Source organism: Salmo salar, chromosome ssa05 (assembly GCF_905237065.1).
Source record: "Salmo salar chromosome ssa05, Ssal_v3.1, whole genome shotgun sequence".
Classification (NCBI taxonomy): Eukaryota; Metazoa; Chordata; class Actinopteri; order Salmoniformes; family Salmonidae; genus Salmo; species Salmo salar.
In genome coordinates this window covers 66,098,165-66,124,082 of record NC_059446.1, presented here as the reverse complement: position 1 = coordinate 66,124,082, position 25,918 = coordinate 66,098,165, and the positions used below count along the sequence as shown (strand labels likewise).

The 25,918-nt window shown below is 45.2% G+C and overlaps 1 protein-coding gene across 6 annotated transcripts in view; it reads right to left on the bottom strand.

The window, feature by feature from the left end:
- The window catches only part of LOC106605503 (adhesion G protein-coupled receptor B1), a 95,026-nt gene that overhangs the window by 17,138 nt on the left and 51,970 nt on the right, over positions 1–25,918 (bottom strand). For all 6 annotated transcript variants that reach the window (XM_014201234.2, XM_014201235.2, XM_014201238.2 and 3 more), the window contains exons 10-19: positions 23,672–23,773; positions 21,984–22,090; positions 21,429–21,623; positions 21,163–21,231; positions 20,669–20,777; positions 18,969–19,112; positions 17,115–17,190; positions 15,259–15,361; positions 14,664–14,707; positions 4,959–5,085 (exon numbers count right to left, since the gene is read on the bottom strand). In XM_014201234.2, the coding sequence (XP_014056709.1) occupies positions 4,959–5,085; positions 14,664–14,707; positions 15,259–15,361; positions 17,115–17,190; positions 18,969–19,112; positions 20,669–20,777; positions 21,163–21,231; positions 21,429–21,623; positions 21,984–22,090; positions 23,672–23,773 (1,076 nt within the window). The remainder of the gene's footprint in view (positions 1–4,958; positions 5,086–14,663; positions 14,708–15,258; positions 15,362–17,114; positions 17,191–18,968; positions 19,113–20,668; positions 20,778–21,162; positions 21,232–21,428; positions 21,624–21,983; positions 22,091–23,671; positions 23,774–25,918) is intronic.

The following is a 25,918-nucleotide window of genomic DNA, read 5'->3' as shown; positions in this document are numbered from 1 at the left end:
GGAAGGGAGAGCGCCAGTCTTATAACAGGGATATGGGGGGGAGATGAGGAGGGGCGTCTATGGTTGTGCATTCCACCCTCAAGCAGAAGATAATTGGAGTTTATAGTCTGTCTTGTTTCCAGGTTTGATGTGTGCTAGAGGGCCAAATTAATTAAATCCTTTGATTAATCTGCACTGCGGTGAGTTCCCCTCTCTCTCTGTCTGAAGGAAAAAGATTACGAGTGCAGCCGAATGGAACAATGTCCGCTGAGACCGAGTAACTCTTACAGCCCTCTCTGTCTCCACTAATGGCAGAGCAGGGATGTGGGACGTGAACTCCGTACAGTGCAATCGCCTAGTGAGAGAGACAGAGACTTCCCATCCGGAAGAGGCTACACTATCCCAGAGTTGACCTAAACTGCCTTCAGATAGGGAGCATATACAGTTGAAGGCGGAAGTTTACATACACTTAGGTTGGAGTCATTAAAACTTGTTTTTCAACCACTCCACAAATTTCTTGTTTACAAACTATAGTTTTGGCAAATCGGATAGGACATCTACTTTGTGCATGACGCCAGTAATTTTTCCAACAATTGTTTACAGACAGATAATTTCACTTAAAATTCATTGTATCACAATTCTAGTGGGTCAGACGTTTACATACACTAAGTTGAATGTGCCTTTAAACAGCTTGGAAAATTCCAGAAAATGATGTCATGGCTTTAGAAGCTTCTGATAGGCTAATTGAAATAGTTTGAGTCAATTGGAGGTGTACCTGTGGATGTATTCAAGGCCTACCTTCATAATCAGTGACATCATGGGAAAATCAAAAGAAATCAGCCAAGACCTCAGATTATTTTTTTGGACCTCCACAAGTCTGGTTCATCCTTGGGAGCAATTTCCAAATGCCTGAAGGTACCACGTTCATCTGTACAAACAATAGTATACTAGTATAAACACCATGGGATCATGCAGCCGTCATACCGCTCAGGAAGGAGACGCATTCTGTCTCCTAGAGATGAATGTACTTTGGTGCGAAAAGTGCAAATCAATCCCAGAACAACAGCAAAGGACCTTGTGAAGTTGCTGGAGGAAACAGGTAAAAAAGTATCTATATCCACGTAAAATGAGTCCTATATCGACATAACCTGAAAGGCTGCTCAGCAAGGAAGAAGCCACTGCTCCAAAACCGCTATAAAAAGCCAGACTACGGTTTGCAACTGCACTTGTGGACAAATATCATACTTTTTGGAGAAATGTCCTCTGGTCTGATGAAACAAAAATAGAACTGTTTGGCCATAATGACCATCGTTATGTTTGGAGGAAAAAGGGGGAGGCTTGCAAGCCGAAGAACAACGTCCCAACCGTGAAGCACGGGGGTGGCAGCATCATATTGTGGAGGTGCTTTGCTGCAGGAGGGACTGGTGCACTTCACAAAATAGATGGCTTCATGAGGCAGGAAAATGTGGATATATTGAAGCAACATCTCAAGTCAGGAAGTTAAAGCTTGGTCGCAAATGGATCTTCCAAATAGACAATGACCCCAAGCATACTTCCAAAGTTGTGGAAAAATGGCTTAAGGACAACAAAGTCAAGGCATTGGAGTGGCCATCACAAAGCCTTTACCTCAATCCTATAGAAAATGTGTTGGCAGAACTGAAAAAGTGTGTGCGAGCAAGGAGGCCTACACACCAGACTCAGTTACACCAGCTCTGTCGGGAGGAATGGGCCAAAATTCACCCGCCTTATTGTGGGAAGCTTGTGGAAGGCTACCCGAAATGTTTGACCCAAGTTAAACAATTTAAAGGCAATGCTACCAAATACTAATTGAGTGTATGTAAGCTTCTGACACACTGGGAAAGCTGAAATAAATAATTATCTCTACTACTATTCTGACATTTCACATTCTTAAAATAAAGTGGTGATCCTAACTGACCTAAGACAGGGAATTTTCACTAGGATTAAATGTCAGGAATTGTGAAAGGCTGAGTTTAAATGTATTTGGCTGAGGTGTATGTAAACTTCCGACTTCAACTGTACGTCTCTCAATGGCTAAATGGTGTTCTTGATTTGTTGGTTGCTGTCCTGTATCAATGCAGATATTCAGGTATACATACAGTATCATCGTGTTAACAGCTATCCAACACCATCAAGACTTTCTGGGAATCACCATGGAAACAGTAGTTCAATGATACCTAGCCTGGGTGTGTCTAGTTTGTAGAGTCAGACTAACAGGCTTTGATTATGACCTTTCACTGAACTCTGTATCTGACTGTATGTGACTCAAACCCAAGTAGGATAGCTTCTAAATGAACATGAATCCATTAATGAGTCGTGGTGTAGCTACAGCGTGAGAAACAGTCTCTCTGATATAATGGGAAACACAAAGCTGTTCTGTGGTTCTGTTGAGTTAGTTGATCTATGTCTTACTATCTAGAGGTCTACTATGGATTACATTTTCAAAGGCAGGTCTGTAGGTGTGTGAACTGCGTACTCACAGACCCATGAGACATTCTAACAAAGAGTTGTCTGTCTCTCATACACACACACACACACACACACACACACACACACACACACACACACACACACACACACACACACACACACACACACACACACACACACACACACACACTCATCCTATTCCCAAAAACACAAGCCTGCTGGGTTCAGGTTTGAGCCTTTTGATAAGACTGCAGTGAATTTCTCTCTCTCTCTTTCCTTCTACAGCCTGCAGCTGAGTAAGACTGACTGAACGTGGTAACATTACAGAAGACAGGAGAGGAGAGATGAAGAGAGTGAGTGATAAAGGGGCGGGACAGAGACCTACTATGTGGAGAGAAAGAGAGAGAGAGAGAGAGAGGCAGAGAAAGCAACAGAGGAAAAGGATGTGGGAAAATGACTAAGCAGGAGTGAGAGGGAGAGGGGATAAAGGGGTAGAAGAGAGACAGTGAGAGACTGGGTGTTTGTCATTCTGGGGCTGTATGAGGCTAGCTGCAGACAGAGGAGAGGAGAGGGGCTGTGCCATTCAGAATGTGGCAAGTGTTGCTGCAGGAATAATTAGCTAGTTCAATATCCATGGCTGTCTCACAACCCCACTAGCATGGCAGGAGGGAAGAAGGGAGAGAGACGAGGAAAGAGAGGGAGGGGGGAGGAATGGGAGGAAGAGAGAGAGGGGGAGGAAAAGGAGTGCCCTTCTCTCCTGGCACAGTACCAGGTGAATATACTTGCCACAATATGCTTCCCTTAGGGCATCTAAAAGCCCCCAGACTGCGACACTGCTGTGAAAAGTCCTGTTGAGTGGCCAGGTAGAGAGGGGGATGAATAGAGGTAGAGAGATGGAAGGAGGAATGAGGGGGAGGATAATACTGTGTCCGGCCAGGGAGAAGCAGCAATCACTTGCGGAGTGCTATTAACACATGATGCTACTACGACTGCTGCCCATCGCACAGGCACACGCCAAATAAACTGTGTGTGTGTGTGTGTGTGTGTGTGTGTGTGCCGTATGTGTAACTGTATGCATGTGTGCAGCGGTGTGTAATAAGGATAGCAACTGCTTCTGTGTGTGTATAGCAAGTGATGATCTGTAAACATCTTGCAGAGGTGCACAAACACACACACACACACACACAAACACACACTTCCAAGATCATCACCCCCTGGCTGAATAATCGTAGCTCTAGGATGGACGAGGGGAAGACAGAGGGAGTGTGAGAGAGGGAGAAGAGAGAGAGAGACAGAGATGGAGAAGAGAGATACAGAACATCAAACGCACAGCTGCAGATTCTCAGGGCGAAAGACTGCCGTGTTTATTTGCTTTCCTAAGACCCATCAAATTAAGCTTGTCCATTGCTTGCAGGTGCACATTTTCTCATCCCCATCCCCTCCTTTTGATGTAGCATTTTGGAACCGCCATATAAAAACCACATGCATATCTAAAATGAGTAAATGTCGCATCTGTCTGAATATTTTGGCCCAGGAGGGGTAAATTAATGGTATTCCATCCCTCCCTTCATCCATCCATCCGTTCTTCCCTTCCCTCTATCTAGGCGTTCTTCCCTTCCCTCTATCTAGGCCACACAGCACAAAGGCTGTGGTGGTGAATTAGTATAGGGTCTTCTACAGCTTTAAGAGTCATTGGTGCCGCCCATGCTGTTACCAGGGCAACTAGTGAACAACTGCTTCAGAAGCAGTTTCCAGTCTAATAATAACTAATCGCTCTGAATGAACACTTCCTCACAATGACAGTACTGGCCTTTTCATCTCCCCTCAGAAACTGGGCCACATTTGAGCGGTTTGAGCCATCACTGGAATTCTGCAGGGTTTAGTAAAGATATTGTCATATTAACACACCTATTTATCTCCCGCTGGAATCAAATACTGATTATCTATGATTGTTCTGTTATTTTAGCCCCATTTTATGTTATTGCATCATTGGAGAATATTTAGGCAGCTGGAAAATATTATTTAATTTGTCAAAATGCTGGAATAATATGTTATTATGTTACATTGGACAATGTCAACATGAAATATGCAAGGATTCTGAACATGATTATAATAATAGCTAATCTAAAACCCTAAAATAATTTTTCACATAGCCTAACAATTTCTTATTCAGCATGTAATGTGTGCAAATCAATAGTCAACACGGTCATTTTGCAGTTGGAATATATAAACTGAATGTACCTTGACTAAAATGTGTCATGTCGACACAAATCTCCCTTTTCTGCTCGGTGGGACGACTTGAAAGATGCCCAAATTCTTTATTTGAGAACACACAGAGCACTTGCTGAATGGCATCTGCATGTCGCAAGCAAGAGAGAGGAGAGAGAGAGAGGGCGGGCGGGCGCGCGCGAGGGCTCTGTTGATACCGAATGGCAATGACGCCCTTTTTCACTAAACCCGTGAGATACATACACAAGCACCTCGATTCGGATACCGTAACATAAAAGAATGAAGGAAGTTGTCGGACTTACCATGTCAGGATTTAGCCGTGCTAAAATGGCGAAGGTAGAGAGTCTGTCACACACGCATTTGGTGCTGAATGAGTCGACAGGCACGGCTCTGCAACCCCTGGCAGACCACGATCCGAGCAGCGAGGAGCTGCGGGAAAAGAGAGAGAGCGCTGCGGTGAATAAAAACGGGTGAAAGCTAGTCAAATCCCCCACCACGTTACAGACACCAGCTATTTAATTCCAAATCCCCTTTACATCTCCGCGGTTAGCGAGCAAGAGCGCAGAAAACGCAGTGAAAATGGTGATGAAAGGTTATCTGTGAGCCAGATGCCGTGCTGCTCAGGTTTCTGCTTGGCCAGGTTATTGCAACATAGAGTTGGAATTCACAAATAACCCAAAAACAAACAATAGCAATGGGGGTAATAACAACAATAATAATAATAATAATAATAATAATAATGCAAATCTAAGTTATTATTGAATCTCCTTATTTATCCCTAGATTTAGATTGCGTTATTGGTGGAACAATTTAAAAGCTAAAGAGATCATATTTGTGCACCTAATAGACAATTAATCAGCTGGAAAACATTTTTTATTGTGTGAACCCATTTTACAGTACTTCATGTGGCTGTAATGCCATCCTAACTTCCATTTACAGGTAAGTAGGTTTTTGATGGCCTGGTCTAGGCCTTTGTTGTAGCGTACTGGACCATACATCAACAATAACTGCAATTCCAACCCAATAAGAAAGCACTTTAAATACATATGTAGTTTATTTTTCTGTTATATTGTTAACCATTCTTTAGTTGAGCGTATTAATCAAAACGTGAATTCTGAGTGTTGACTGAACATTGACAGATACCATGTTTTTCTAAGTCTTAATTACCCTAAATGGACCAGGCTAAATCCACACCACTTTGTCACTCACTGTTTATGGGATTGACTAAACTTTTACCCACTTTTACTATAAAGCATTACTAACAATTCTAAGGTTTTAACATTCAAAAACAATATTGCTGAACAGCTTAGCGTGGAGTTCATGGGGAGCCTTCCCCTCTAGACGTCTTGCTTGTTGGCCTCTTCCCTCATTTAACTTCTTTGGGATCTGGGGGCAGTATTGAGTAGCTTCGATGAATAAGGTGCCCAGAGTAAACTGCCTGCTACTCAGGCCCAGAAGCTAGGATATGCATATTATTAGTAGATTTGGATAGAAAACACTCAGAAGTTTCTAAAACTGTTTGAATGATGTCTGTGAGTATAACAGAACTCATATGGCAGGCAAAAACCTGAGAAGAATCCGACCAGGAAGTGGGAAATCTGAGGTTTGTAGTTTTTCAAGTGATTGTCTATCCAATATACAGTGTCTGTGGGGTCATATTGCACTTCCTAAGGCTTCCACTAGATGTCAACAATCTTTAGAACATTGTTTCATGCTTCTACTGTGAATGGGAAGAGAATAAGAGCTGTTTCAACCAGGTGTCTGGAAAAATGCTATGAGCTCAGTCACGCGCGTGGCCGTGAGAGCAAGCTGAGTTCCTTTTCATTTCTAAAGACAAAGAAATTGTCCGATTGGAATATTATTGAAGATTTATGATAAAAACATCCTAAAGATTGATTCTATACATCGTTTGACATGTTTCTACAAACTGTAATGCAATTTTTTGACTTTTCGTCTGGACTTAGTGCATGCGCCTTCTGCATTTGGAATAGTGAACTGAACGCGCGAACAAAAAGGAGGTATTTGGACATAAATATGGACTTTTTCGAAACAAAACAAACATTTATTGTGGAACTGGGATTCCTGGGAGTGCATTCCGATGAAGGTCATCAAAGGTAAGTGAATATTTATAATGCAATTTCTGACTTTTGTTGACTCCACAACATGGCAGTATGGCTTGTTTTGGTGCCTGAGCGCTGTACTCAGATTATCGCATGGTGTGCTTTTGCTGTAAAGCTTTTTTGAAATCTGACACAGCGGTTGCATTAAGGAGAAGTGTATCTTTAATTCTATGTAAAACACTTGTATCTTATATCAACGTTTATGATGAGTATTTCTGTAAATTGATGTGGCTCCCTGCAAAATCACTAGATGTTTTAGAGGCAAAACATTACTGAACATAACGCGCCAATGTAAACTGAGATTTCTGGGTATAAATATGAACTTTATCGAACAAAACATACATGTATTGTGTAACATGAAGTCCTATGAGTGCCATCTGATGAAGATCATCAAAGGTTAGTGATTCATTTGATCTCTATTTCTGCTTTTTGTGACTCCTCTCTTTGGCTGGAAAATGGCTGTATGTTTTTTTGTGACTAGGCGCTGACCTAACATAATCATATGGTATGCTTTCGCCGTAAAGCCTTTTTTAAATCAGACACTGTGGCTGGATTAACAAGATGTTAAGCTTTAAAATGGTGTTTAATACTTGTATGTTTGAGGAATTTTAATTATGAGATTTCTGTTGTTTTGAATTTGGCGCCCTGCAATTTCACTGGCTGTTGTCAAGGTGGGACGCTAGCGTCCACATATCCCAGAGAGGTTAATGGGGTATTCTCAGTGGCCAGTGACGTTGCATTGCCAATACGCTGTCCACTACAATGCGGTGCTAAACTCCAAATATCAGAAACCATATTTTCCCACTATGCATGGTGCTGAAATGTCAGACCGCAGCTATTTCATTGTTGTTTACAACATCATACCATCCACAATTGCCTAAGTTACCACACAGCTGTTCTAAAACCCTGACAAAGGCTCAGTTTTAGTCCTCTCTTCATATCGGTCTGACTGCAGGTGCACAGAGAATGGCCCAATCGTTGTTGGTTCCTCATGTCTTCATGGGAGTTGTGTGTTTCTCTCTCCCATGGCACAGTGATGCTGGACGGTACATTGGTGATATCACACTCCATCCATCTCAAGTGAGCCCTTACATCCTCTTCCCAAACAGAGTGGTCCCCAAAGGGACTCATCAAGATGGGGGGAACATGATCTCCTGCAGGTCTCTGGGGCTAGTGGCACCAGGAACACACAGCAGCCCCCAGGGTTTTAACCAACCAACAAATCAACAAACCAGTGATAGCCTGGGACTGTGCCTCAGCAGACCTGGGTTCAAATTGTAGTTGTGTTCTTTCCAATACTTTGAAGCATTTAATTGCTTCAGTCTGGAGAGCCCGTTGGGCAGGGTTTGCACTGTGTTGATTATTCCAGTGGTTCCATTGCGCTAGGAAGACTCAATCAAGAGCAGATGAAGTATTTGAAAGAAACCCAATACTATTTGAACCCAGGTCTGTACCTCAGGGCCAAAGACATCTCATCACAACACATCACGGCCTCCAACAGGGTTACCCACAGTGCACCAGGGCCACCTCACAGCAGTCCCTGATAGGGTTACCCATGGTGCAAATGGATGGAGAGTGCTAAGGGGTGAAAACCATGACAAGCAGAGAGAGAGAGAGAGAGAGAGAGACAAAGAGAGAGACAGGGAGAGAGAGAGTAGTACAGTCTTGTAGCCCCAGGAGTAGGCTCAGTGCTAACATTAGCACATCACCCTAACAGAAATCCAATATTATAACTCAGCGCAGAGTCTCTGTGGATGACACGATTAGGCCGCTCTCCCAACCACACAGCAAGCCACAGCAACACACACACTGTACACACATACTGTACACACACACTGTACACACACACTGTACACACACACTGTACACACACACACACACTGTACACACACACTGTACACACACACACACAGTACACACACACACACACACACACACACACAGCACACACACACACAGACACACACACACACACACACACACCTCATCGTGGTCTAATGGGATAATTTGGGTTGCGGTCCAGTAGCACTGAATGTGTGAACGCCCCTGCCAACAACAGGCCAGGATAACATGAATGAATCGGACAGCAGGGCCTGCCTGACCGCTACAACATCCCAGACATCCCTGGGTTAAAATACTATTTGAAATCTTTTAAATAAGCTTAGAGTTTGCTCTAGTCTTCCTACAGAGCCAAATGTGCAGGGTTGGCAACTTTTCCGACATTTCTATTGGTTCCATTAACCTGTTGGGGCTAGGGGGCGGTATTTGCACGGCCGGATAAAAAACGTACCCGATTTAAACGGGTTACTACTCTTGCCCAGAAAGGAGAATATGCATTTATGCATATATATATATTTGGAAAGAAAACACTCTAAAGTTTCTACAACTGTTTGAATGTTGTCTGTGAGTTTAACAGAACTCATATGGCAGGCCAAAACCTGAGAAGATTCCATACAGGAAGTGCCCTGTCTGACATTTTGTTCATCACTATCGAAAATACAGCATCTCTGCTGTAACGTGACATTTTCTAAGGCTTCCATTGGCTCTCAGAAGGCGCCAGAAAGTGGAATGACGTCTCTCCAGTCTCTGGGCGAAAAACAGCAGGAGATTTTGTGAGTGGTCAGGCTGAGAACAGTGACACTGGAGATGCGCGTTCATGTGAATTCTCCATGTTTTTCTTTCTCTCTTTGAATGAATACAACGTCGCCCGGTTGGAATATTATCGCTATTTTACGAGAAAAATCGCATAAAAATTGATTTTAAACAGCGTTTGACATGCTTCGAAGTACGGTAATGGAATATTTTGAATTTTTTTGTCACGAAATGCGGGGTGCCGTCCTCAGACAATCGCATGGTATGCTTCGCCTTAATGCCTATTTTAAATCGGACAATGCAGTTAGATTAACAAGAATTTAAGGTTTAAAATGATATACGATACTTGTATGTTCATGAATGTTTAATATTCCGATTATTTACTTGAATTGTGCGCCCTCCAATTTCACTGGATGTTGTCGGCTGGTGTCCCGCCTATCCTTAAGAAGTTTTAAGCAAGACAAGCTCAATCAAGCCCAGGTCAAAATAGTTGACATTATTTCAAAAATGGTTTAGTCTGGTGCTATAACATCCAGCAATGCAAATCATAATGAATTATGTATTAACTAAAACCAACAGACAGATTAAAGAACAGGGGAAGCTAAATTCAATAAGAAACAAACTGTAAAGAAAACAAATCAGATTGTGGGTTTATAAAGAAGTGGAGGTGGGTGAGGAGAGATAAGGTAGGGTGTCACATCCTGACTAGTATAAGGGGTTATTTGTTATTGTAGTTTGGTCAGGGCGTGGCAGGGGGTGTGTGTGTTTGTTTTGTGTTATCAGGGTTTTTGGGTATGGTTCTATGTTTTTGTATTTCTATGTTTTCTATGTTGTGTATTTCTTTGTGTTGGCCTGGTATGGCTCTCAATCAGGAACAGCTGTCCATCGTTGTTGCTGATTGGGAGTCATACTTAGGTGGCCCTTTTTTCACCTGTCTTTTGTGTGAAGTTGGTTTTGCATTGCTAGTTGTGAGCCTGCAAACTGTCAAGCTGTCATTTGTTTTCTTGTTTCTTTTTAAGTGTTCAATAGAAGTTTAAGATGAGCACTCAACCCGCTGCGCCTTGGTCTACTCCCTTCGATGGCCGTTACAGAACTTCCCACCACCAACGAACCAAGCAGCGTGGTAAGGAGCTGGAGAGGAGCTATCGGGAGTCGTGGATCTGGGAGGAGATCCTAGCCGGAGAGGGACCATGGAGGAAGGCTGGAGAGGACCGGGAGTGTTTTGCTGGAACACGGCTGGCATGGAAGCCTGAGAGGCAGCCCCCAACATTTTTTTGGGGGGGGGCACACGGGTAGTTTGGCTGGGCCAGGGTTGAGACCTAAGCCAACTCCCCGTGCTTACCGGAGGCAGCGTGGTACTGGTCAGGCCCCGTGCTATGGGGTGATGCGCACGGCGTCGAGGCCGAGCATCCACAGGCCGGTGTGCTCGGTGCCAGCGTCCCGCATTTGCCGGGGGGAAGCGGGCACCCAGCCAGTACGGGTGGTGCCAGTCCTGCGCTCGAGACTGCCAGTGCGCCTCTACGGCCCAGTGTATCCTGTTCCCGCTCCTCGCACTAGCCTTGGGGTGCGTGTCTCCAGTCTGGTACCTCCACTACCAGCCCCATGCACCAGGCCTCCAGTGCGTCAGCCCAGTCCAGCTCATCCTGCTCCTCGCACTAGCTCTGTGGTGCGTGTCCCTAGTCTGGCGCTTCCTAGGCCAGCCCCACGCACCAGGCCTTCAGTGCGCAGTCCCCGTCCAGAGCCTCCGGCAACAGTGCCCTGTTCAGAGTGTCCGGCAACAGTGCCTCGTCCAGAGTATCCGGCGACAGTGCCTCGTCCAGAGTGTCCGGCAACAGTGCCCCGTAGAGAGACGGCCCACAGTCCGGAGCCAGCGGAGACGGCCCACAGTCCGGAGCCAGCAGAGACGGCCCACAGTCCGGAACCGAGAGAGACGGCCCACAGTCCGGAACCGAGAGAGACGGCCCACAGTCCGGAACCGAGAGAGACGGCCCACAGTCCGGAACCGAGAGAGGCGGCCTACGGTCCGGAACCGGCGCAGCAGAGTCGCCCTACGGTCCTGAACCGGCGCAGCCAGAGTCGCCCTACGGTCCGGAACCGGCGCAGCCAGAGTCGCCCTCCAGTCCGACGCAGCCAGAGTCGCCCTCCAGTCCGACGCAGCCAGAGTCGCCCTCCAGTCCGACGCAGCCAGAGTCGCCCTCCAGTCCGACGCAGCCAGAGTCGCCCTCCAGTCCGACGCAGCCAGAGTCGCCCTACAGTCCGAACCGGCGCAGCCAGAGTCGCCCTCCAGTCCGACGCAGCCAGAGTCCCCTCCAGTCCGACGCAGCCAGAGTCGCCCTCCAGTCCGACGCAGCCAGAGTCGCCCTCCAGTCCGACGCAGCCAGAGTCACCCTCCAGTCCGACGCAGCCAGAGTCGCCCTCCAGTCCGACGCAGCCAGAGTCACCCTCCAGTCTGACGCAGCCAGAGTCACCCTCCAGTCTGACGCAGCCAGAGTCACCCTCCAGTCTGACGCAGCCAGAGTCACCCTCCAGTCTGACGCAGCCAGAGTCTCCCTCCAGTCTGACGCAGCCAGAGTCTCCCTCCAGTCCGACGCAGCCAGAGTCTCCCTCCAGTCCGACGCAGCCAGAGTCTCCCTCCAGTCTGACGCAGCCAGAGTCTCCCTCCAGTCCGACGCAGCCAGAGTCGCCCGTTGCGAGGGTCCCCAGTCCGGGGTCGACGGAGAGGGACCTCGCTCTAGAGGCGACACTGAAGTGGGGTGAGCCAGTGGTGGAGCAGGGTCTGCGTCCCGCTCCTGAGCCCCCTCTGTAGGGGGGAGTATTGGGAAGGGGGGGTGTTGCAGAAGAACCATCGGTGACGGTGGCCACCCTCCCTTTCCTCCCCTGTAGTTTTGGGAGTTTTTAGTTGTGGGTTATTGTTTTGCTAGTTTTTTGTTTCAGGTGCATCCGGGGTCTGCACCTTTTGGGGGGGTACTGTCACGTCCTGACTAGTATAAGGGGTTATTTGTTATTGTAGTTTGGTCAGGGCGTGGCAGGGGTGTGTGTGTTTGTTTTGTGTTATCGGGTTTTTGGGTATGGTTCTATGTTTTTGTATTTCTATGTTTTTCTATGTTGTGTATTTCTTTGTGTTGGCCTGGTATGGCTCTCAATCAGGAACAGCTGTACATCGTTGTTGCTGATTGGGAGTCATACTTAGGTAGCCCTTTTTTCACTTGTCTTTTGTGGAAAGTTGGTTTTGCATTGCTAGTTGTGAGCCTGCAAACTGTCAAGCTGTCATTCGTTTTCTTGTTTTTTGTTAAGTGTTCAATAGAAGTTTAAGATGAGCACTCAACCCGCTGCGCCTTGGTCTACTCCCTTCGACGGCCATTACATAGGGAGGGTAACTGGGCCAGGTCAGGAGCAGGTTGACGTTTATTATTATGAATCTTGCCCTGAAGCAGAACTGAGTGATTTCCACTAGATGGGCCAACTGTAAAGTCAAAATTGGCTGTATCGTAAAATATATATATTATTTAGCTTTTTGGTCTTAACATAAGGTTAGGGTTAGGCATTAGGGTTAGCAGTGTAGTTAAAGTTAGAGTTAAGGTTAGGGTTAGGTTTAAAATCAGATTGTATTACTTTGTGGCTGTGCCAGCTACTGACCTCTCTGCAGAGCTGCCTCCAGGGTAAGATTCATTACAATAAATGCCAACCTGCAGGCCAGGATGGCAACACTGCTGTTGTTATTGACCCCCCGCCCCAGACCGAAGTAAGAGCCCTAGAAGAGAAGACCACCCGTCTCACACACGCTTGCCTCTCTCTCTCACAGCCGTTATCAACAAGACACCACCATGACAAGGACGCCTCCTCACATTTCAATTTCTCCCCCAAAAATTAACTCATTAATCATAGCTGCTGTCCAAGATGGATTTACATTTTGCTTAGAACATGTCACCCCCCTCCCCCTCCCCCTCCCTCGCCTCCCCCTTCTCTCCCCACACTCCCCAACATGGTGGGTGAAGCTAGATTAGATTTTGTTTTGTTCTCTCTCCCTCTCTCTCGCTCTGCCTCTCTATCCATCTTCCTTTATCCTCTCTCATCCCTCTTGCTTTCTCTCAACCCTGTATCTCTCCTCTTCCCTCATTGTTCGGTCGTTCTCTCTCTCTCTCTCGGTCTACATTTACCTGGTTAAACTTTTTTATGTCAAAAGATCGCTCTGTTCTATGCCTCGTCTCAGTAACACATGTGTACGCACTTATCGAAATGCAAATCTCCAACCTGCATTGCAATAAAGCCGTGGGCACATTGTACTTTCTACTCTCTCTTGCTCTTTCTCTCACTTGCACACAGCTTCTCTATCTCTCACTCACTCACTCACTCACTCACTCACTCACTCACTCACTCACTCACTCACTCACTCACTCACTCACTCACTCACTCACTCACTCACTCACTCTCTCTCTCTGTTTTGGGTTTTAAAACAAAAAGGGTACTTTAGTGTATGAGGCATATGAAGAGTGTGTTAAATGGACCCACATTAGCTGTGCAGTTGAACTGTGCAACGCATTTCTCTCTCTCTCTCTCTCTCTCTCTCTCTCTCTTACTACACATATATACACTCTCTCCCTCTCTCTTTGTCTGACTCAGTAGATCCCAAAGCACTCTCCATTCATCCCTCTGTGTTGAAGCCTTGGTTTGTGTGTGCGTGGCTGCCCAGGAGAGAAAGCTGTGAGCGACACTTTTAATTTTCGACATCCTGCATCACTGTCGGCGCAGTGTTAGCAGCGTGGGGGTTAGAGTTAGCCCCGTCCCATCTCCCATCACCCACAGAGAGGAGCTCCGGAACTGTCTGACAAACTCAGCACCTTTCTACAGGGTCAGTGTGTGTCATGGGCACTTCATCAAGATAAAAAACAGTGGAGCGGGAACAGCCACGGAACACACAGTCACAGTGGGAGATGATGTGATGTGAAGCCGTCTCCCAAAGTTCTATCCCTCACTGTGAAGGTCCACACCAGCAGGTGTTTCAGAGCCAGGTAGCCAGGCGGGTCCACCATAGAAATATAATTACTTTAGTTCCTGGTTATGGGTACACTTCTTACTTTACATCCTGGCCGCTAGTCCACCCATCATGGTAAATTGACTTGAATGAGGATGTCCATTCTAGTAATTCTATTTCTGTTTTCAGAGCCAGGTAGGATCATAGAGGTCCTATAATTCAGTTGATTCAGGCAGTTCCACCCCCAGGCTCCACACTGCAGTCTGGCAGCCCAGCAGGCACATGGATGTATCACCAGAGAAAGAAATTTACAAAGGCCTTACCTGTCACTCTCGTCCCAGGAGATGCAGGTCTGGTTTGTGGTGCCCTGATCAGACAGAGAGAGAAACGGTCACATGGTTGACATATGCATGGCCACAGGTAGTAGGGGTGCTGAGGGTGCTGCAGCACCCCCTGAAAAATCACAATTTAAAAAACCATATTCCCGTGGCCATGGACATTTGCTCTGATTACAGATGTTATCATATACCTCCATATACCTCCATGGACATATGCTCTGATTACAGATGTTATCATATACCTCCATATACCTCCATGGACATATGCTCTGATTACAGATGTTGTCATATACCTCCATATACCTCCATGGACATATGCTCTGATTACAGATGTTATCATATACCTCCAGTTGTGAGGATGATGAAATTGATTTGTCTAGTGCTTTTCTAAGTGCTAAACGTGCTTTGCAGTGATAAAGGCATGGTAAGTCTTTTGAAATGCTCTCAAATATCAGTACATTGTGTTTTAATGGGATAAGCCACATGATTTGTCAAGGCCCTTCCTACTCTGTTACACTACAGGGGTCAATTACTGAGGTCACTGCTCAGGTCAGAGGGTCAGATGTGAAAGGTCACTCACGTTGTAAAGGTGTGAGAACTGGACCTCCACCGGGGTAGAGAGGGATCCTGGGGTGGGCTTGATGGTCACAGACACCACCTTGGAGTTGAGCACAGTGCTGTTTCTGGAGGGAGGGAGGGAGGGAGGGAGGGAGGGAGGGAGGGAGGGAGGGAGGGAGGGAGGGAGGGAGGGAGGGAGGGACAGAGTGGTGTCACCAGCATAGGACAACTCACATGGTCAGGTGACATATCACGTGAGAACCACACATCATTGTCATTGTTGTCAATCGCTGTTCCCTTCAACCAACTCAAACCTCCCTGCAGTAATACTGCCCCATCACTACAACACATGTTCCCATCTCTCCCTAACACAGCATACATATCCCTCAAGACACCCTTGTATGTCCCAGCACTTAACTCATGTCCCGTTTCAAATAGACAGTGTTTCACAGCCCCCACACTCTGACTCCTCCCCCCTACTCTCTCTCACCCGCAACCTCTCCCTCTCTCTCGTTCTCCCTCCCTCTCGTTCTCCCTCTCCCTCTTGCTCTTTCTCCCTCTCACTCTTTCTCCCTCTCACTTCTCAGAACGCAATCAGTCAACGTAAACACTTGTGTCAGCCAGTCTCTGTCTAAAACTGATCACATTTCCTTGAAGGGGAAAAAGATTCTGAGGGGAAAAAGGAAAGAACAAATAACTAACTAGGCCTGGGTAAATAAGGAGTTTCCACACGCACACCCTGGGGTGAAAGTAGATTTCATTTCTTATCGGTACGGGACACCCAAGCGCGCGCACAATCCTTTTTTTATAGCCTTGGTGTAATCATAGAATTACATAGGCCTATAGAATCCCGATTCATTTTGTATATGATCTCTGTGGGCCTTGTGCCCTAGACCTAGTAAAGATTTGTCATATCACTTCTAACATGTATTACCTTTTAATGTGGCATAAAAACAACCAGTCATGATGTTTTCAACTGATTGTCAAACAATCACTTCAAACTCGCACGTTCGTCCACTTGCAAATAATTCCAGCTTCCAAACCCCAACAGTGCACTGTGAACCCGCAATTTGGTGAATGGAAAGAGGAATCTGTTACAAAACCTTTTACTGCAGTGGGCTAAATCAGGGTCACACAGGCTGTTTCTTGGTAGTGTTAAACAAACCTACTTTGAAACAAAAGTATACACCTCACTTATGGGCTTTAAAAGAGACACCTGTACCATATCAGATAAAGAGTTGACATGTATTCAACTTTGAGTTTGCATCCCAATATTACACTTTATATACATAACAGAAGACTGAAATATAACAAAACCGTTTGACATAGAAACACTGGATTTTCGGTGTGTTTTTTAAATAACGTTTATTAATTATGAAATTGTGAAAGATATTAATAACATTCCACCTATGAGGCCACTAGGTCATTTGACTGCAGGAAAGGGCTAAAAGACTCATGAATTTGCAGTGAATGAAGTATGTGGGAAGATTGAGTGTGATTCCGCCACGCTAGCCTGTGTTCCTCCATCTCATTATACATGCACATAACATTGACATAATGGAGAGAACACTCCTCACTGGACGAGAGAAAGCTGTAGCTCACAAATGCACATGCAGTTTGAATACATGTGCTTAGCATAAAGCAGTTCTCTGAAATGTTATTCATTCTAGCTCCTTCAGACATCATTTTACACAGACAAGAGACTAAGGAACTACGTGGTAGCATTCAAAGCCCATTAGCCACCAATCAAAAGAGGTTCTGGGATGCGTTCTGTGCTGGGCTGCATTCCAAATGGCACCCCATTCCCTTTATAGTACACTTTTTTGACACATCCCTGGAGAAAGCATTGTAAGTAGAGATGTCAGTAAACACTCTCACCTCTGTAGAGATAGGATGCTGCCCAGGTTTCTGTAGAGAACGATCCCGGTGACAAACGCTGACAAGTCATCTGCATCTGGAGTACAACACAGACATGTGCCCACCGTTCAGACACAGACCAACACACACACACGAATAGACACAAATGAGATGGAGAGGGAGAGAGAGAGATAGGGAGAGAGAGACAGAAAGAGAGAGAGAGAAAGCCCCTTAAATTGAAATTGAATTGAAAGAGAGAGAGGGAGAGAGAGAGAGAGAGAGAGTGAGGGGGAGAGAGAGAGATAGAGCGAGAGGCACAGGTCAGTCAGAATCCAATAAAAAAGAGAGAGGGGGAGAGATGGAGGAGTGACATGTGTTTGTGTTAGTGTGTCAGTGGTGTGTGTATGTGTGTGTGATGACCTGCAGCTCTAGTCTTAGTGGTCTGTGCTGAAGGACAGCAGGAGAGAGAATACAGGTCAGCCAGTCTCTCTCCCGTCTTCTTGGCTCTGTACCTCTGCAGCTGGCCTACATAACTACCCATCTATAAACAGACACTCACACGGCATCATCACTCACACACAAACACACTTACATACAGACTTACTCGTAATCACTAAATAGCCATTTAAACAGACCGAATAAACATGTTTACACATACATGCACTTCAAAACACACACACACACACACACACACACACACACACAGCCAAATGCAAAAGGCCAGATGACATTGAAACGTTTTCCACTGTCACACAACAATGTATTTCATGCGTCAAAAATGGTTGCCATGGTAGCATGGTTGGGCATGGCATGCCGTGATGGCAGACTGCACTGGCAAAATAGACAAAAAATACACCCAGAAAACCCCAGAAAAATATGAGTTTTAGTCCAACCTGTGTCACAGCTAGACTAAACTGCTGGGCGGAAGGCCAGAAGAGAAGGACAGGGCCTGAAGCTGTCTCCTGCTGCAGTGTCACAGACAGAAACCCACAAAGTCCATCTGTTCCTCTATCTAAAGAACCTCAGCTCTCTCTCACGCTCCAACACGCTGTGTCTGGCAGGCTGGCAGTATGGATGTGTGCTGAGAGGGCACAGAAGTATGCCAGGCAGCATGCAGAGGGTACTACAGTATACTGCTCCAGGCCAGGCAGCTGAGATCCCATGGGCATCAGGGAGGAACCGAGCGAGAGAGAGGGAAAGTTTGTGTATGCATGCATGTCTGTGTGTGTGTGTGTGACATAAAGTATCTTGCACACCCCTTCATATCATGGGCCTGCTTGCCAATATGTTCGCCAGAATGATCACAGCAGTAGAGAGGCAACAAACGGGGATATTTAACAATTATACAACGCACTATTGTGTCTGTGTGTGCGTGTGCGTGTGTGTGTGTGTGTCAAATGTATTCCGATGCAAGTCCCCCATCTTTAATGCTCTGATAGTTTCAGAGAGGCGGCTGAGGAAAAACATTTCAATCACTGCAACTGGGGAGCCATTTTGGCCCCCTGTGAGCCATGCCCAGTATGGAGCAGCAGGTGAGAGGCATGAGTGACTGTTGATGTGCTGTTGCCGCCATGGAGACACTTCTACCAGTGGGGGAGGAGATTAGCCTTAATTGCCCCTGATTGGCTCCTGTTGACTTCTGATTAGCAAGTGACTGGCTCATTAGCATGGTAGCCGTGGTAATGATCTATGTCACAGAGAGAGCCAAACTATCCCATTGGCTGAGACTGAGGAACCCCACGTCTCCACACAGCTGCGAGTCTGGAGGCTCTCAAATGTCAAGTGCAATTCCATATGCAAATGTTGTATGAATGTTTTGTTTAGGTGCGTGTCTGTGTGTGTGTCTGTGTGTGTGTTTTGTGTGTGTGCTCTCACCTGGCTTTCCTGTGGAGAGGATGTTCTTGGAGACAGTAACTCTGTCCTCAGAGCTGCGGGCCCAGTCCATCATCCCCTTCCAGCCCTTCATAGGGAAGCTGATGTCTGCATTACCCGCCACCGGACGCTTGTGGATGGACAGAACTGGAGAGAGAGAGAGCTATATTTTATTCACTATATAAACTCCTGACTCATGACTTACTTAAGCAATAAGGCCCGAGGGGGTGTGGTATATGGCCAATATACTACGGCTAAGGTCTGTTCTTATGTACGACACAACGTGGAATGCCTGGACACAGCCCTTAGCCGGGGTGCCTTATAGCTATTATAAACTGGTTACCAACATATTTAGAGCAGTAAAAATACATGTTTTATCATACCCGTGGTACAGTATACGGTCTGATATACCACAGCTGTCAGCCAATTAGCATTCAGGGCTCGAACCACCCAGTTTATAATGTGTGTTAGCCATTTGTTTGGCCAGCCTCTTCTTTCTCACTGTGTACACATTTAAATTATAGCTATCTAAATACAGTAATTACTAACTTGTTTATTTTCCTTATCTTTCTCCGTCCACCCACCCACCCATCTCTCTCTCTCTCTCTCAATCTCTCTGTGTGTGAGGTGTGTGGGACTCAGGGAGTGTGAGGTCAGTAACTAGGAGCGGTGTGGCGGTGGGTGTGGGTGGAGGTTCGGCTGCAGTGCAGACAGCGAGGCGGGCAGCGGGCTGGGCAGAGCTAGAAACAGCACCTTACGGCTGGCCCCTCCACTCCTCCACACACTCCCCAGACACGCCAGCTACAGGCCTCCCTGTACACACTGTGCCATGTTTATCTGCAGGTCAGCAAGAAGCCAAGCACCTGCCGGTGTGATGCTGTTAGTTTTATAAATATTATATGCTGCGTGAAACAGAGGAGATCACAGTCACTGTGTTCGTGTGTATGTGTGTGTGCCCGCGTGCGTGTATGTGTGTGTCCATGTGTAAGCAGAAGTTCACAGTCACTGGTCTGGAACTGAGACACAACCCACTGGGCACATACGTCAATTCAACGTATATTCCACGTTGGTTGAAATGATGTGGAAACAACGTTGATTCAACCAGTGTGTGCCCAGTGGGAACAGCCCAGGATGTCTGTTCTATAGCCCTGTTTGGTCTGTGGGTGGTACCCAGGGGGAATGGCAATATTTAGACCTCCTTGCTCACACCCTTTGTTCTGATTCCAAAAGACATAGAGAGACTGAACTGACTGAACCAGTGAGATCCACACACACCAGACACAACGCTAACAGATGAGATCCCCTAGTGTCCTGGCTGGGTGCATATCCAATTCAGATTATACAGCTCCGGAATACTGCCAATGTGGCTATGCCTGCTTTTCCACCATGGCCTAAAGACCTAGTATTAACTAGGAGAAAAACACATAGCTCAATAGGAAAAGTCCACATTGAACGAACTAAGGCTCAGCTGTCTGAAAACATTACAAGCCATCGAATCCTTGCTTTCTCCGTCCTTGTTTCCACAATTCCTGTCAAAGAGCATTGAAGAAGAGGATCCAAAGTCCCTCCCTCGGACCTCCTCCTCCAATGAGCTTTGGAGGAATTCAGGACATGCAATTTGAGAAGAATTGTGGACACAAGGACAGAGGAAGCAATATTTTCAGACACAGCCAAAGAGACAAAGGTCAAAGGAAAAAGCTTACCTAAGTTATCCGTGACCTCGACCATGTCCTGGAAGTCTTTCATCCTAAGACCGTAGACGTCCACAAAGTCTTCCACCAACCGGAACAGCTCCTTGATGTTAGGACCCAACTGAGAAAGACAAGGGGAAGACAGAGAGAAAGAGAGAGAGAGAGGAGAGAGATGAGAGAGAGAGAGAGAAAGAGAGAGAGAGAGAGAGAGCGAGAGAGGAGACAAGAGGTCTGATGACTCATGGAGCGAACACCAAACAGACACCCACTGTTCAAATGCATCACACACCATCCATATATCTCCCAGGAGACTGGCATGATGTCATTATGATGCCAACGGCTAGACACAAAGGCACCAGAAAATAGTCATTGAAATTATCTTTGTACAACACATGGCCGACACACATCAAGAAGGAGCACAAACTGTGACCATGCATGCTAGCTCATGTGTGTGCATAAAGAAGCGCCAGTGAGTCTGTGAGAAAAAGAGAAAGAGACCAACTCACCAGTTGTGCTTCTTCCCATCTCTCTCTGTTCTCCTCCATCAGCAGGTTACTGACTGACTGGACAAAGTTCTGTGATCCAGTAGAGAAGGAAGAGAAAGGGAGCGATGAGGCCATGAGAGATTGCTCTACAACATTGGCCATCAATTGACCTACTACAAACATTCACACCAGCCATTTATTTAACACCAGTCAATTCTAAATGTAGCCCTGACCCAAACCTAATGATCTAATGACTTCCAATCCAAACAAACGCTCCCTCCTCTTACTCTCATGTCTGCATTGCTGGGGCTGTTGTAGGCCCTTCTGAAGATCTCTGTCATGTTCTTCAGTACGTCCACTATGGCCAGCAGGTCTCCACTGTAGCTGGTCCCATCGCTGGACGTCACCCTGAGCTTGGTCATCACCTCTGAAACTCCATCCCCCACAAGCCCTCGCTGGGCTTTGGACAGGTGTTCCCGAGTCTGGGGAGGAAAGGTATGAGTGAAGAACTCAGAAAATATCACCATTGAATAGAGGTGATCTTCTGATCACTAACATACATTTCCTGTCTGTCTTCTTAATTTGGTCTTGACCATTTATGGTTTGTTAGTAACACCCCACTGGTCACACACGGGTTGAATCAACATTGTTTCTATGTCATTTCAATGAAATTACGTTGCACCAAAGTGGAAAAGACGTTGAATTGACATCTGTGCCCAGTGAGATGTATTGAACTGAGCAGGCAACATATCTCAAATGGCATCTTATGGGTACTTTGTAGCTTCTGTTTTCGGATGGACAGGAGTACATTTTCAATCGTTGATCATCTCTCTGGTACTCACCAGTGTTTGGATGCTGCGGTAGTCGTTGGAGATACACTTCATATAAGTGGGGTTCTCCCAGTAGGCTATTCCCTCATCATCCAGGGTGCACCGCCTCAGGATCAGCCCTGGATGGGGACACAGACTGGGGAGTTAATCTCACTAGAGCCGTGTATTCGGGAAAGTATTCAGACCAGTTAACTTTTTTCACATTTTGTTAAGTTACAGCCTTGTTCTAAAATTCATTCAACCTTTTTTTTCCTCATCAATCTACACAAATTAACGCATAATGACAAAGCAAAAACATGTTTTTAGAATGTTTTGCAAATGTATATAAAAAAAACAACAGAAATACCTTATTTACATATAGTAAGTATTCAGACCCTTTTCTATGAGACTTGAAATTGAGCTCAGATTAATTATATTTTCATTGATCATCCTTAAGATGTTTCTACAACTTCATTGGAGTCCACTTGTGGTAGATTGAATTTATTGGACATTATTTGGAAAGGCACACACCTGTCTGTATAAGGTCCTACAGTTGACAGTGGATGTCAGAGCAAAAACCAACCCATGAGGTCAAAGGAATTGTCCGTGGAGCCCCGAGACAGGATTGTGTGGAGGCACATACATTTCTGCAGCATTGAAGGTCAACAAGAACACAGTGGCCTCCATCATTCTTAAATGGAATAAGTTTGGAACCACCAAGACTCTTCCTAGAGCTGGCCGCCCGTCCAAACTGAGCAATCAGGGGAGAAAGGCCTTGGTCAGAGAGTTGACAAAGAACCCAATGGTCACTCTGACAGAGCTCCAGAGTTCCTCTGTGGAATTGGGAGAAACTTCCAGAAGGCCAAACATCTCTGCAGAACTCCACCAATCAGGTCTTTATGGTAGAGTTTCCAGAGAGAATCTACTCCTCAGTAAAAGGCACATGACAGCCCACATGGAGTTTCCCAAACAGTACCTATAAAGCTTTGGTCTGAATGCCAAGCATCACTTCTGGAGGAAACCTGGCACAATCCCTACAGTAAAGCATGGTGGTGGCAACATCATGCTGTGGAGATGTCTTTCAGAGGCAGGGACTGGGAGACTAGTCAGGATTGAAGGAAAGATGAACAGAGCAAAGTACAGAGAGATCCTTGATGAAAACCTGCTCCACATGCTCAACACGTCAGATTGGGGTGAAGGTTCACCTTCCAACAGGACAATGACCTTAAGCACACAGCAGTGACAACACAGGAGTAGCTTCGGGACAAGTCTCTGAATGTCCTTTAGTGGCCCAGCCAGAGCCCGGACTTGAACCCGATCAAACATCTCTGGAGTGACCTGAAAATAGCTTTGCAGCAATGCTCCCCATCCAACCTGACAGAGCTTGAGAGAATATGTAGAGAAGTATGGGAGAAATTCGACAAATACAGGTGTGCCAAGCTTATATTGTCATTCCCAAGAAGACTCGAGGCTGTAGTCAATGCCATAGGTGCTTCAACAAAGTACTGAGTATTGGGTCTAAATACTTATGTAAATGTATATTTCAGTTGTTGTTGTTTTTGCAAACATCTAGCTTTTTCATTATGGGGTATTGTGCGTCGACTGATGAGGGATTTTTTTCTAATACATTTTAGAAATAGGCTGTAATGTAACCAAATGTGAGAAAGTCAAGGGGTCTGAATACTTTCCGAATGCACTTTATGTCTCAGGGGGTAGCTCACCATTGGCATTGGGAGGGCAGCGTACGGCCGCTGTGTCCCCTGCTGGAGTCATTTTCCACACTACGTTGGAGAAGTTCTCTTCTGCACAGATCTCATGAGGCTCTACACCAAAACCAATCAGAGCAAACGTCAGTATTATACCAATCTGAGTGTCAAATGGGTCGTTCCACAGATTCAGTGCCTTTTCAGAAGTGTAACTTCGTTTAATTTCACAACATGTGTACATTCTGTCATAAAGGGCATTTGGTCACAGTTTCCCATCTCAAGAGGTTAAATAAAGTAAAGACTAGTAAGTGCCAAATAAAGTAACAGGGTTTCCTCTTAAATCAGCCATGAATCCCCTTGTGACAGGAGGAATGGAAGCTTGTTGGGTGCAACAGGGAGTGGCAATTAAATGCAAGCTTCACAAAAAAAGATTCTAGCCTGTCCATTGTCACAACGTGGCCCTTTTGGGTGTATATCATGGCTTCACCCTCTCTTACTCTCTCTCCCACCCCAGGTTTTACAACAGTCATAAATTCCTGGTAGAAACTCTCTTCACTGCCATGGACTATTGAGGGAGAGAGCCTATGGAGAACAAAGACATTATTCTTGCCAAAACTCCTAATCCCCAAAATTGGAGAAATAAACAATATTTCTATTTTTGAGAATGTTGAAGTATTCAACTGTATGTATGTAGTGAATGCACTCTGAGTTTCCCGCTCTTGAACTGTCCCCACCCCTTTCCTTTGTCTACCAAGCCGTCACATCGGCTTAGCCCACTAGGGATTTTTCTATCATGTCAGTAACCAATGTATGACCTATTGTGTGTGTGTTTATGTAATTCTGTGATTGATTCAATTGATTAGTTAGTAAATAAATAATTAAGCCAATTTGTATATCGCTGATTCATAATTTGTGCTACGGTTCGTGCAGATATCCCAGTGTTTGCGACATTCAGTAATGAGACTGATGAGGTTATAATACATTAATAAGTGACTGTAATCAATAAGATATGAAAATATTAGGGAAATAAATACTTTTAATTATTTTCCCGTGGTGCCCCGACTTCCTAGTTAATTAAAGTTAGATGATTAGTTTAATCACGTAAGGAATAATTACACATAGAGAATTTATTTGATAATGTAAGTCTTCACATTTTATGATAGTCAACGCTACGACACTATCTATGGGTATCAGGGTTGACGTGTTAACCTCGACCCATTCAGTTTTCTGCCACAAAACACCAGAAAAATGCCAAAAATAGTTAAAACAGCTCACCATCTTTTACACTATGATTTGATTATAAGAAGATCATTGTTTCTATTGAAAAAATTGTTTGGAATAGTTTCACTAAATTAGTGATTAGTTTCACTAAATTAAAATGAAAGTTCAGTTCATATAACAGGGTTGACCATAAAATGAGGGACACTAATCCCATGAAATAAATAATAATCTTCAGAAATTACTTTGTCAAAGCAACAAAATAACTAGGTCTTTACAATGATGGTGAAACTTGGAGACATTTTGGTGTTAAGGAGATGTTTATCTTTCAAAGGGTGTAAGATAGTTGTATGTTTGAAAAATTTGAATTTTGACATTTATTTGGTTTCAAATTTGCCGCTCTTGAAATGCACCTGCTGTTGATAGGGTGCACCACGGGTGGCACGCTAGCGTCACACATAGCCCCAAGAGGTTAAGTGGGTTGAAATCTTCCTAGAAGTGACACAGGGATTGTATTTGTATTTGTTATGGATTTCTATTAGCTGCTGCCAAGGCTTCTCTTCCTGGGGTCCAGCAAAATTACATACAATATAACGGAAGACGGAAGGTTGACAGAGGACGTGTCAAAATGCTGCATTTTTGTATTTTAGCAAGCCTTTTTCATATTCAAAATCAGATTTACTGAATTCTCCATCTGGTCTACATTAAAGGGCACTTAATTTAAAGCTAGAATCCTTAATTGAAACAATAACAAAGCTGTCACCCTGCCTGTGTTCTGGTAAAAAGCTGAGTGATGGGCCTGGAGAAATGTAACCACTCTCAAATTCAATAACAGAGCTATGAATGCAAGGACTGATCATTCATAATATCAAAATGATACTTTTAACCATGTTTTGAGGCTATACTGTGTTTGCTTACATTTACAATGTTTCCAAACGATATAGTAAAACATGCTTCTATTTTGGGTTCTGATGGGGTATGAGAGTTGAACTAAGCTCATGAGGCATTTGTAAGCTATATTCTTCAAGAATCAATGGGTTTATA